This window comes from Struthio camelus, chromosome 5 (genome assembly GCF_040807025.1).
Source record: "Struthio camelus isolate bStrCam1 chromosome 5, bStrCam1.hap1, whole genome shotgun sequence".
Classification (NCBI taxonomy): domain Eukaryota; kingdom Metazoa; phylum Chordata; class Aves; order Struthioniformes; family Struthionidae; genus Struthio; species Struthio camelus.
Window position 1 is genome coordinate 23,822,550 of NC_090946.1, and position 13,565 is coordinate 23,836,114.

General features: G+C 34.1%; 1 protein-coding gene across 20 annotated transcripts in view; it reads right to left on the bottom strand.

Moving 5' to 3' along the window:
* Positions 1-13,565, bottom strand: part of SBF2 (SET binding factor 2) — a 286,083-nt gene that overhangs the window by 122,312 nt on the left and 150,206 nt on the right. For all 20 annotated transcript variants that reach the window (XM_068945065.1, XM_068945055.1, XM_068945054.1 and 17 more), the window contains 4 exons: positions 4,255-4,387; positions 2,592-2,700; positions 1,877-1,990; positions 927-1,004 (listed from right to left, as the gene is read on the bottom strand). In XM_068945065.1, coding sequence (XP_068801166.1) covers positions 927-1,004; positions 1,877-1,990; positions 2,592-2,700; positions 4,255-4,387 — 434 coding nt within the window. The remainder of the gene's footprint in view (positions 1-926; positions 1,005-1,876; positions 1,991-2,591; positions 2,701-4,254; positions 4,388-13,565) is intronic.

Consider the following 13,565-nt stretch of genomic DNA (forward strand, 5'->3'; position numbering starts at 1 on the left):
GCGTTCTTAAATTGTACTGGCTTTTGGCTTTTAGTTTGGATTGCCAACTCAAGTTCAATTACTGACCTTCATTTAAGCTAATTCAAACCTAGAACTCCTTTCCCAGTATGTCCAAGCATGTGATGCATATACGCAGACTTAAAGTATGTTCCTCTTCAGTACAGAACGATCACATAAAAATCACTGTCTTCCACTTAGGTACACAATGATTAAAAAAGAACACTGAATACTGCTGAGAGGCAAAGTTTTTTTTTTTAATATATATATTCAACCTATCTGCTGTAGGATTTTTGTTTTTTTTTTTTTTTTTTCAATGATCAAGGCTTCAAAAATGGCTGATATAGCTGTTTCATATATACACATAAGAAAGGACAGACTCTAAAGCTGCGACAATTTTTTCCTGGTAATAACTGTAGTTTTTCATTTTGGACTCTCTGAGGGATCTTCCTCTATGTAATTCCACTTATCTTTTCTCCTCTGCAGTTTTCATATTACTACTTAACTGAGCCTTTTCTTCAATTTTATTTTAATCACTGGTCTTAAGAAATCTCAGGAATCTACAGTAGAGATTATTCTCATGGAGCGGAGATTATTTCTCCACTCATGTAAAATTCTGCAGCTTTACTGATCTATGAAACAGAAAAGGAATAGATTAAATTCAATAGATCATTTCTCTTCAGACAGCAATATTAAAGAAAAATAAGATCCTTGCATATTTCTACTACTATGTTTATAAAAATTTCTAATCCATTAGAATGCTGTTAAAAAGCAGAATGCAAAGTCCTATGGCATTTTTTTACTTCACCAACAATACTGTAAAGAATACAGAAAAGGAAATAGAAAGTGAAAACTTTTACAAGAAAGTTAGACTAAAACTTCAGCAGTTTTCTACTTCAAGAAAGTCAGACACAACACAGAAGTCTTACCAGCATTTTTGAGTGTGATAAAGCCGTTCGTGGGGGAGGGAATGCATAATCTGCTGTATCCAGATCCGGATGCAAAACCTAGAGAATTTTTTAAACAAAATTTTTTTCCCTCATTTTGCTGAAGCAACGACAAATTATTATTTTTTCTTCCTCAAATTAATATTCACTGATAATAAGCACTTCAAATAATAAATTGAGTTAAAGTATAAAGACTGTATAAAAATACAGATGGGATTAATTTCTCCGCTGCAAGTTTCTGCATGTAAGCTAGTTATCATAAACTCCGATTACAGTCAATGAAGCTAGTCAATAGAGTCTGGGATTTTAGAGTGGATTCATCTGAAACAGATGAACAGACAGAAAACTCTTCTCTTTAGGATGAGATTTGTTCAGAAGCCTCCAAATCAAGTGTTTTCCAATTTATGCCAATGATAGAAAAAGATAATTTTTTTCCTTCAGAGAAAAATAAAATACTCCTTGGGGAGATTCCCTAACGTAGAATCAAGCAATCTTGGTTGTTAATATAGGGACGTTACACAAATAAACTTTAGGACTAACTGATCATTCATTTGCTAATCTTCAGGGTAAACGAACAGTTACAATGGATTTGTGAAACTGTGCAGTTAACACAAAAGAAGCCAAAATTAATAGCAATAATGTTTTCAAATACTGAAGTTGAATTTCTATTTCAAGTGCATGATTAGGAAGGAAATGTTACTACCTTCCTCTTCATTAGTTAGAAAACATATTTTAGAAGTGAACTAAACCCGAAAGTGATGCTAATTCTAACTTCAGTAATCATTTTCTAAAAACAGTATTGCTAGCATGAATCCTACTTTTCAATCTCACATTTCCAACTTGTTCGAAAGTAATTTAATACTGAAATTCTTGTTTCGGATCTTTAAAGAGAGCATGGGAGGACGGAAAATCGGTTTTGTATCAAGACATACCAGAGAAAGTGCCATTTGAGTCTGATGTAGCAGTGGCTCTGGGAGTTGAGAAAGATGAATACATTCAGGAATTTTAATTGTGCCTCCATCCAGGTCTGCTATGATTACATCTAACTGTAAGGGACAAACAAAAACATTATATGCGATACATCCTGTGAACACAGTTTAAAAACTCAACACTGCACATTTCGTGATCTGCACCTGAATTAATATTAACAAATTAAAACATTATTAATTTTAATCTACTGAAGGCTTTTGGAAAAGGACATACTCTAGATTCATAGTAATTCACAGAAATGCACATTAATGAATTTAGATGTGAAAAATCAGTTTAAACCAAAGGAAGAGAAAATAGGCTAAACTTTCAGAAGTGACTTCTAATATTCCAGTTGAGGATACACTTGAAAACATTTAGTGTTCCAACTCATGAGAGAAATAAATGTCAAAGCTGGAAATGCATTCATTCTTTCCCAACTTGCACGAGAATCAATAAACCATTTCCCTTCCCCTGCTTTATAGTCTCAGTAAATTTACTGAAGAATTGATGATGCTTTTTCTTTTTTCTCCTCCCAATTGCCTTGGCTTATCTTCCCACACTACTATTTTAAATGTGTATGAATTATTCATATGAATATCTCTGAAGCACAGAATATCTCTACAACTAAACATCATAAATGGTATCATGACTATGAATATTCTGGGTAGGCATACTTACAAGCTCATGAATGTCATTACGAAAGATAGAATGTACACCAATTATGAAAGGTGTTGGTGAACTGAGAACTTCCAATAGCTGTGCAGGTAGAATTGGAATATAGGGATAACTGTAAAAAGAATAAATAAAATAAAATAAAAGCATCTGCCTATCTCTTTACATAGGATACTTTTTCTTCCTGTTACCTACTAAATTTACTATAAATATTTGTATTTTAAAGTGACAAAATATAAAAGTATTTATTGAACTCTTCGTTATAAAGTGCCATGCTGTTAAAGGAATATCTGTCATGTAAACTCCAGAAATTATTATATTATAGGGTCCACAATCCATTGCAAACAAGTACATTTTGCAGATTAAGAAAAAGACAATTAAAAGAATATTCAGATCAGTTTTTCTATTTATATTATATGGTTATTATATTTGTGCAAAATTTTTATGTTATTAGGGACACCAAAAAAGTTACGGAGAATATTTTCATTTTTTAAAAACATCACTAGTTTTTGGCCGGACTGCTACAATGCAGCCTTTTGTAAAATACTAAAATGAAATCTTTTGCTCAGATAGTGAAGTGACAACTAAACATTAAGTTTAACATCCGATATACTATATACAGATATTGACGACAATTTTTAAAAGATTAGTTTTCATCAGAAAAGCATTAAAAACTGAATCTAAATTAATCAAGGCATTTGAACATCTAATTGATAATTATCATTAAAAATTTACTTTCATGACTATTCTAGTGCTAAGGAACATATTACAAAACTCACTTTCAATTTTTTCTGTTCTTATTGTATAGTAAAATGGAATGTTTTAAAGAAATAAAAATATGGTATTAAATACAAGCATCTTTTAAAATAGATGAGTCAGAATTACATGTCTTCTTGTTAACACAACAAATAGCTTGACATTCAGCTTTCTGTTTCAAAAAGCTGGATTGAGATCTGGCTTTTTCGAGCGGATCAATTTGTTGATTTAAATAAATCCTCTGGTGGACATTTCTCAATGTTTTAAACCTGTCATACAAGCTAATGCAGATTCTATGTTAGAATCACAGAACCTCCAGGTCGTAAAGGACCTCAGCAGCTGATCTAGTGCTACCTTCTGCTCAAAGCAGGGTCGAGGCTGAATCCAGATTTGGTTGATCCAGATTCAGATTCCAAATCTCTCTGTTCCAGTGCCTAGTTACCCTCATAAGGAAAAGTGTTTTCCTTACATCCAGTCAGAAACTTCCCTTTTTCAGTTTATGACCACTGTCTCTCATTTTCCTGTCATGCACCTCAGTAAAGAGCATCGCTCTGTATACTTGATAACCTCCTCTTAGTTACTGGCAGGCTGCTAATAGGTTCCCCCCAACCTTTTCTTTTCCAGGCTTTTACTCATAGATCATCACTACAAAGTTTTGCCATCCAAACTGAAGTTATGAAACTCCACTGTTTCTATTGCATTTGGAAGCACGATGTTTCTCCTTTCACAGTTTCCCCTGTCCATGATGCAATCAGATTTCTATCAATGAAGCACACACACTAAGATTTGTAAATCTTATGAAAAACTTTGCTTACATGAACAAAAACATTGCACAACTCCTTATTTTTAAGGACAATATAAAACGAATTATAAAATGAGTCAAGGAAGTCCAGAGATTCAAAACTCAACTCACCTATATTTGAGGGGAAACATCAAAGACTCCAGAGCCCGACAGGCATCACTGAGCCTCTGAAAACTTGCGGAGTGAAAGAGAACCTTATTTTCTGTAAGCACCGCACAGAATAAGCTGAGTACATTTTGGATTCCTTAAAAAATGAAAAAAGTAAGAACAAATAAACAAACAAAAACTGTGAAGAGCTTGCCAAAAAAGCAGTAGTTTTCAAAAAGCGTATGACAAACAAATTGCCTACCTCCCAGCTTTTTCTAGTTTTTCTGTAACTAGTGCGGCTTCCTTTGTTTTTTAAGTTGCTAAAATACTATCCGAATGTCTTTCTACTTTTCAAATATATTATATTGTATCTCCCTTTCAATATCACTTTCAAGATTTTCCTCTTCTCAGCACAAATCCCAGCAGTGCTTAATAATTACTTCAAACAGTATTATATATATCACATGTATCTACAGTTCTAGTCACTGATCCAGGCTTAACATCTAAACCTTTATATCATATCTCTACAAACAAATCATACTGCTGACCTTAAAGAAATGACAAAGACTTCCAGAAAAACACATTCATACTTTATCCATAGAGAGCATTCCATGAGTCACAAGGTTAAAAAAGGGCAGCGAGAACGTACATGTCACTAGAAGGGTATATTAAAGAAGAGCTGACTATTTAAACAAGCCCTGCTAGGTTTAGGAGAAGACACCTGAAACAGATGATGGTCTTTTTTTTTTTTTTTTTTTTTTTGAGACAATAAAATTTGCCTCTAAGACAGAGCCATGCGCTTTTCAGGGAAGACCAAAAATACATTTCCTTTTAAAAAAAGTCCCATCCTGAGAAAGAGACATGTTTGAGATATGCTGAAATTTATGAAATTTCCTGAAATATGCCGGAATGCATGAAATTCCCCTGAGGACATAGCCTGTGTTATCAGTAAGACAGCATGTAATACCTTTGCAAAGCTACTTGTCATCATAAAACAATCTTCCCAGCAATGGCAACTGAGAGCCACTATATTCATATCATAATTAACACTTTGTTTCACTTAAGTAATTATCTCATGTTTTGATAATTATTTTTTCTATGCCGTGGCACGAAAAGTCGCTTCACTGGGGCAGAACTTGATTCATAAGTATAAAGGAATGATGGGGAGAGGGCTCTTGAGAAAAAGAATTAATTCTTAAGATGAACAAGTTGAACAATAACATATTAACTTGCAGCGTCAAATTCTCTTCTCCAAGAATCCCAACAACAGACTCACGAAACCAAAGGCAGTGACTCAAGAATGGAAGGCTTTGTTGTAAGGGTGAATGAGTTACTATTGCAAGGATTGGCTATTGTTTCCGGTGGCATAACTAATGCTGTGCTAGTACGAAACAAACTACTTTATAGTATGTGATGTAAGGATACTGGTAAAGAAAAATCAGACAAATTTCCTTATTTGAAAAACATAGAACACATCAGTGAATGGTTGGAAAATAACTTGAAATAGTGTCCTTTTTTTAATAGATGTAGGTATGTCTATATTTGAACACAAAGTCCGCTGTCTGAAAATCTCTGTAAAAAATTACAAAATCAAAAATTGTCCTGCCTGTTGAATGCAAAACTGTCCTTATTCCTCTCCCAAAAGATTTTTATTATTACTTTGGAAAATACTTTTTGTTTTAAATTTTTTAAAACTGCATCAAGCTTTTTCCACTCCATATCAGATTTCTTTCTGCGTTTTAAAACTTCTAACATCTTTTTCTCTAATTAGATATAATCACTCTCAAAAAATCCTATGTACGCTCACACAGTTACAGCTGTAAAAAAAAAAAAACTTCTTGCCTGAAAAGACCTGAGGAGGAAGATGATTCCTACAAAAGACAGAGATATTCACAGCTTTGGATACAGCTAAATTCTCTCTCAAAACAACTCTTTTGATCAAAAACCCATAATTAAAAGATGCTTGAAAAAGATGGTCTTCCATTCGCTGTATCATAAGATTGCAATCTAGCCCGAGAGATGACAGTTAAAAAATATTTTCTAGATGTTATTGACTATAAAACTATGTATTTACAAAGTATAAAAACATTATTCTAGTGAAAGCATTCAATTGAAATCAAACTGTGAAAGAAATTCCTGTTTTTTCTTCCTATGTGACATTGCCTTGCTGTGGATTATGATGACTTAAGAGTCTAGCAGGAATATCTTAATTCTAATACCTTTGCAAGTCACGAAATTTATTCCAGATCAGCATTGTTCACATGAAGTCATTCCTGAATATGGACTTACAAATCAGATATCAAAACAATACAGAATTCTAAATGGGACATAATAATTTAACACTTATACAAAAAGTACTGAATTTTTACTGACAAAATACATTAACGAAGTGGACATGGAGATTCATTGTTTGTGAGGAGGACACCTGCAAATACTTCATGGTTTTTGAAAATTGTTCTTCTAAACAGGAGAGGTACATATAACATTTTGAGGTTCTATGTGCTGGTTATTGTCTACAGAGCCAAAACAAACTATTACAATTAAATTGGTTTTTTGTTCTATTAAAAAAAAAAGAAATAAATCGAGAGCGCATCGGCCGTATAGCACAAGATCACGCATTCTCATATGGACTGCCAAAATGATATAGTATTTTATAGCTCATGTCGGTAATCTTCACACTCATATATGGCGTCACCCTGTATTTCTGTTAGATTTTTATATTCACCACTGTAAGAAATGGTTTTTGGTTAAGTGTCTTCAATGTACAGAAAATACTGGACTTCTAGTCAGTGTAATTTTTTTTTCCTTGACTGTTTCTTTTACAAACCTCTATTCATGTACGCTATGTTAGAAGATAGATCAAAACTCAGTTATGAAGTTCAGCTGAAGTCCAACTTTTCTACCCACCAGAATATGATCTTGGCAACCAGCAAAAATATCTCATAAGCTATTCGTTTCTGTAAAACTCTTGAAACAAATACGCTAACAACAAGAACTGTGGCATCTGAACTCAACTACGGTAGGCCTGAAGTGCACAAGTCCTACCTTCACCCACAGGTTTTACTGCAGAAAAAGCTAACTATTCAAAAGGCAACACAGAATGGATGAAAAAACAATAGGGAAAGACCCAATAAAGTTATTTATTTACAATATTAAGCAGTGCTGAGGTAACATATGAGGTTTTCATAGCTCCACTAGGGAGAAATTAGTCTACTTTTGCAGCCTATTAGCAGTTGCAAATGAAGCTTTAGTTTGCACTTTACAAAGTTATTTCTCACTGTAGCTTAATCAGCCATCAGTATAGTTAACTATTTAAAATGACTATTTAGAGCTATAATCTTCCCCATATGAACTTGATGTCACACATTTGAATATTTATGTGTTTTAGTATATATATTTATATACATGTTTTTAGTACATTTCATTGGTCTATATCTCAGATATTCAATACGTTTTAACTGGTCACAGAAGACCAATTTAAACTGTTTGCTGTGTTATAAATGCACCAGATGTAACCCCAGCTTTGCCGAGTTAGATAAGAGCATCGCTTTATTTACAAGAGTTAGGAATAGCAACCCAAATTGAGAGCCTCTAAACACATCTCTTTCACAAATCAACACAAAAAGGTAGAGAACATATACAATGAAATCTGAATTCGATGTCTGTGCATAGCCACCATCTTCTACAAAACCCTGACAAGCAAGGACAGGGGGTGGCGTAAGGAATAACAGGAATAAGGAAAATAAACAATAAGGACATTGGGAAAAATCCAATCTTTTCTCTGAGTTTGAAAAGGGACAAATGAATGTCATCACCAAAGCAGGGATACAGGCTAATAGAGATCAGGTAAGCTCACTGATCCGTTATTCACATAAAGTAAGAGATAGGAAACCTTGTGTCTCCTGCTTGAGAGTCCCTAACTCATTCCCAAGGTAGCAGCTCCTTGCAAAAAGCAGTTAAAAGCAGCTGTGAACTGCGCACATTTCTGCTGTGCAACCTATGATAGGCTGAAATCACTCTAAAAATTAAAAAACAATCAGTAGAACAGGAGAAAATAAATTGTAGGATATAGGAATCTTGCATGTCCTTCCTGTGCATCTGGGATAAATCAGAACACATACAAGAAATACATGTGTGACTGATGTGCAATAGTTGCACCCTTGTTGTAGTTAATGTAGTTGACATAACTTTAAAGACAGTCCTAACTTCAAGTTTATCCTAGAATTTTGAATGGTTTTAGTATGTAGAAATAATTTTTAGATGGAGGCCATTATTTGAGATCTGAATGCATGAAAAGCAGAAGGTCACCTCACCAAAACTGACCCCATTATAGCAGAAACAGAGGAAAGAAACAGAAAATTTTGCCTTTTAGAGGATCGGGGAATCTCTTGTGTTTACATTTGAAAACAAAATTGTTTCAGCAAGGTACCTATAATACAAACGAACATGCCAAAATAAGGGTATTCTTTGGTTCTTACTGTGCAATTCAGAGTCCATATATAAATACACAAGTAATTTACATTTCCAAAGTTATTTCTTGATATAGCTTATATATCTGTCGTAAAAGTCAGTTTGAAGCCAGAACTTCACTGGTTCTTTGCCTTTCCTGAATAAAAGCTTCACAGCTTAAAACATATAAAAGGACAGGTTATGAAGATTTTCTGCATAATGACATAGCTCTTGCATTGAGAAGCCAATATTAACAATATTAACTAACTTCTTGAAAGCAGACTACCCAGTTTGGAAACCTACTTGGAAAGAGAAACCCAGGCTAACCCACTTGGATGGTGAAATCCAAATCTCTTCCAGTCACTGACTGATAAACTTGCACAGTCCAGAGAGATTCTCCAGTAGCATCCACTTCCCCCCTTTTTTCCCCTAATACTCCGTATATAGTACAGAAGAATATATAAATAAATAAAAGATATCAATATAAACATCTAAACTGGAATTTTGTCACTTTCAAAATGATAGCCTCTAACTCCATCATATTCATTAACTTGATACAAAACAGCGCTCTGTATGTGTGCTTCAGAATATTTTCTTTCCCAAGAATATGATCAATATAATGATTGTGAAAAAAATTAATCTGGTCGATGGAAACAAACTATAAACAGGAAGACTTTTGATTACTTTTTCTTTTAAAGACATTAAAATCAATGATTACATTATTTGACTAAACTATCAAGGTGTTGCTTCAAGCCCTAAGTGTTATTTACTGCAAACAAGTAGTACAGAATAACAGCCTAAGTCCAGTTTCCTCATGCTATGAGACACAATCATGTTTGTTTGTAACCTTGAACTGTGTAATGGTCTTCAGACTCCACCGTACATCCGATGCTGATTTGTCAAGACATAAAGAGACAACATTAAAAACAACAAACAAGTTGATTTTCACTTGTTTACAGTCTACAGGCAGACATACATCCTGTTAAATATTATACATATGCTGGAAAATTTTGAATGAAGGCTTCCTGACCTTCACTGTTTTCAAGTATTTAAAGAACTTGTAATTTGTACTAAATTATCTGACATCCTACACCAACAAATGTATCATTCTGTCTGTTTCCTGTTGTTCTAGATTTTAAGTATTTATGTATGATTAAAAAAAACCACACACACACACACACACACAAAGTGTTCTTGTCAAATTATTAACCGTCTTCCATATTGCACGCAAGCAAAACATTAGCACCAACTTCTTCAAACTTTTAAAGAGTTTTAAACATGAGATTTGGAAACTCAGTTAGTTCAAAACATTACTATGCCAACATGCCACTCTTGAATTACTGAGCACAAGAAAAAGCTTAATAGACAAAATAATCCATAACTTAGCCAGACTAATCCAGGAAATGATTCAATAATGAGTGAAAAGCCTTTCTGAAAGGACACTGGATATTGCACAGTGCAAGTTCTGTGCCAGGCAGTGTCAAACTCTAAAGGTAACTGGGAAATAAAGCTGAGAAAAACACAAAACTCTTTTCATTTTTATTTTTAGATGCAACTGCATAGCATTGCTAATGAACAAATTACATGCTTAGTGGAGGCAACAATTGTACTCAACATTCATATTGGTAATCATTACCAAAAATTGCATTCATTTGTCCAATTCCAGATTACATGGCATCTACAATCAACTGCACTCAGTTCTAAAAAACCAATAAAACACTCAGTTCAGGATCAACCTACATTTAGAAAACGTTTCAGTTCTCGTAGAGGAGCAGACTGCAGACTCCATCACTGAAGTACAACCAAACTTGCTCACGAATGGGGAGCAAGCTAGCTGCACCAGCACCAAGTCTTGTGAGGGTTAATTTACCCTGCTTTCTGCCTGGGTAACACACAGAACATAAGTCAGCCAAGGACCCCTAGAGATCAACTTATTTGAACTTTGTCAGACTAAGAAGGAAGAGAAGCAGCCTCTGAAGCACAGAGCCTTCAACCAAGATGACTCCAAGCAATTAAATAGTTCCTGAAGCAAGAGTCCTCCCTAACTTCTAAGCATTCAGAAGCAAACAATGGGTGCGACAGGCAATGCTCAAATAAAAAAGATTTTTAGATAAACATTTTGGTTTTGGAACTGAAGCGAAGGTAATTCAATATCTGAACCATGATGTTGCATGTTATTTGTAAAAAGCAGGGTAAAACAAAGCCTTCTCTACAAACAAACCTTTTGAGGAGGGGAGGGGCTGAAGAGTGAAGGAACAGGAGGAGCATACAGAAGGATGCTGGTATAAATGTGATAAAGGCACAGCTTGCCAACTGGTCAGCCAACAGGATATTCAAGAGATTGTGAAAACTAGTATAACCAAAAAGAACCTTCAGCTAGAGGATAAACATTCCTACCGCTGTTGCTCTCCCAAAGCTTGACAATATTAACTGCGTTGTGTCAACACCGATTCAAAGCTGTCATCCAAGCCCAAATATTACATAGGCATGAGGAAATAAGGATTAAACACAGTGTATGATCTACTTTGGAAGATACATGGAGATGTCTGTCTTTTGCATGTTAATACCACTTGTTTTTTTTTTTTTTAATCAATTTCATTAATCGCTCTGCATAACCACTTAAAGCAGGAACAAAAGCACTCTTGAGTTCTTGAGCCTTCAAACACACTGCCAGTACATCGAGTGAACAAAAACAACATCATTTTTTCTTTCAGAGGCTATGGTACAGCTAAACACAATTAATAAAAAATATTTAGGTAACAAGGTCCTCATCCTTGAAAGGCAAAAGACTAGAAGCATTTCATATGCACAGTTTTACAGCTATACATACCCAAGCTATATACACCCAAAATAAGACTGATAAGCTGAAGGTTTATATAAGAGCGTTGAGTGAGCTTTTTCGATAAAGCAGAATATATAAAGGAAAGTAGAACAGCCAAATAATCTTTTCATGGATACAAAGTATTTATATGGCAGGGAGGTAAATGCCAAATTTACATGACACTATGTAACATTGTGAATTATACAAACATAACCTAAATTACCAATTGAAGGTTTGCAATGATTGCACGTCTGCTTCATGCAGACAAGTTTGATAAAGTAAGTTTATTTTTAGTAGCACTTATTTTAGCTGTTTCTTTCTTTCTTTTTCTAAACACATCAAAACCTGATTCCAGTAAAGAATAAATGTCAACAGAATGTCAATCAATAAGTTTGCATATAAAATTAAATCTAAAGCTGTGAAGGGGAAGATACTTGGATAAAATTTGAAATTATTTTTTTTGCCTACAAAGAGGCAAGGTGGCAGGCAGGCAATGTATTTCAATGTTGAACTACTGACTATCACAATAAAACAGAAGTTCTCACTCTCTTACTGTCTTTTCATATACGCATTCAGGCATTAACATTTGATTAATAGTCTGTTCTGCTGAAATACGATTTATTTTCACATCTGATTTCATATCTCATCTCTCATCTCATTTAGTTAACTATTAAGATACCTAAAACAGGAAACTATTTGGCTTGGATGTTTATCCCATCAATACCTAGTAGTCCAGATCTGAAAAAGTCTTAAGTAGAGACAAACATTAACCTCATACAAACCTGTTATTAGTATACAGCATTTCTGTATAACCCTCACAGGCCCAGACTAATCAGAAGTCAATGGAAGAATTTTGAGTGGACTGGGATAACAGACAAATGCTAATCAATTTAAAGGCTGCTTGATTCCCCAAAATAAGGGTGGAAGAGTGCTACTGCAATGTTTCCTCATTTTAAGAATTCTGACAGTTGACTTTCCCTTATTAGAAATGCCTTTTTAAGAAATATAAGCTTATTGTTTGTACTAAATATTCTGTGAAACTTTCTCTCCTACAGCTATCAAAAACTTTTTGGAAAAACAAGCACATGCTATAAAAATTATTTACAGCAGATTAAACCAGTCAAAATTATCATTATTTTTTCTGATAGTAAATCTTAAGTCAAAAATTGAAGTGAAGGAGAAATTATTTGCACCCGCTGACTTGTTTTTAAGTAAATCAAAAAAAGTTACTGCAATTTGCCAACTCTTCAAATGGATTCATGTACCCCAAGCTATCTGAAAGTAAATGAGGATTCCTTCCAGCCACCAACAACCATTTTAAACTTCAGAAAGAGCATTAAAAACTTTTCAGACAATCCCATTTTTTTAAATGTCACTTTATAAATGAGGAGAATGATTGCAACAATGAAATACTAACTTTTCTGGCCAAAGATTCAAAACCAAGGCAGAATCTATAGAAAGCAAAGTAATAACCATAACTTTTTAGAGACTACTAGGAATTATTCTGCATATAAGCTAATTAGCAAAGTACATTATCTAATGAGAATGTAGCACATCAAAATAAGACTACTGTATTTATCCCGCCATTGTCAATCTCAGGAATTAAAGAAGTGAATGGGAATACAGCCTGAACAAACCTTTACATGTTAATGACAGCCTTTTCCAGGATCAAGATATATTAGCTAGACAGCAACAGAAAGCTGGAACAGTGCTGCCCACCTACAGATACCAGTGTATCTATAAAGTCTGATCTTGCAGCTCCACCCTTATTTATTTATAGGCACAAAGTGCAAACAAGAATTTCTGAAAATACAAAGGTATATGATCTGCAAAAGGTATGAAATTTAGTACCTTTCACTTTGAACAACACAAAAAGCAGACAAAAATACCCTGAAATTACCTTCATAATTGATATTTTGGAAATAAGTGGCTGCATTTTCAGCTGCATATAAAACAAGTCTCCAATGATTTGAATGAAACTGGAACAACAAATGTTGAAAGTATTTCTCTCAGAGCTAAGAATAAAGCAGACAGGCAAAATATAAAATGTAGCCTGCAAAACTAT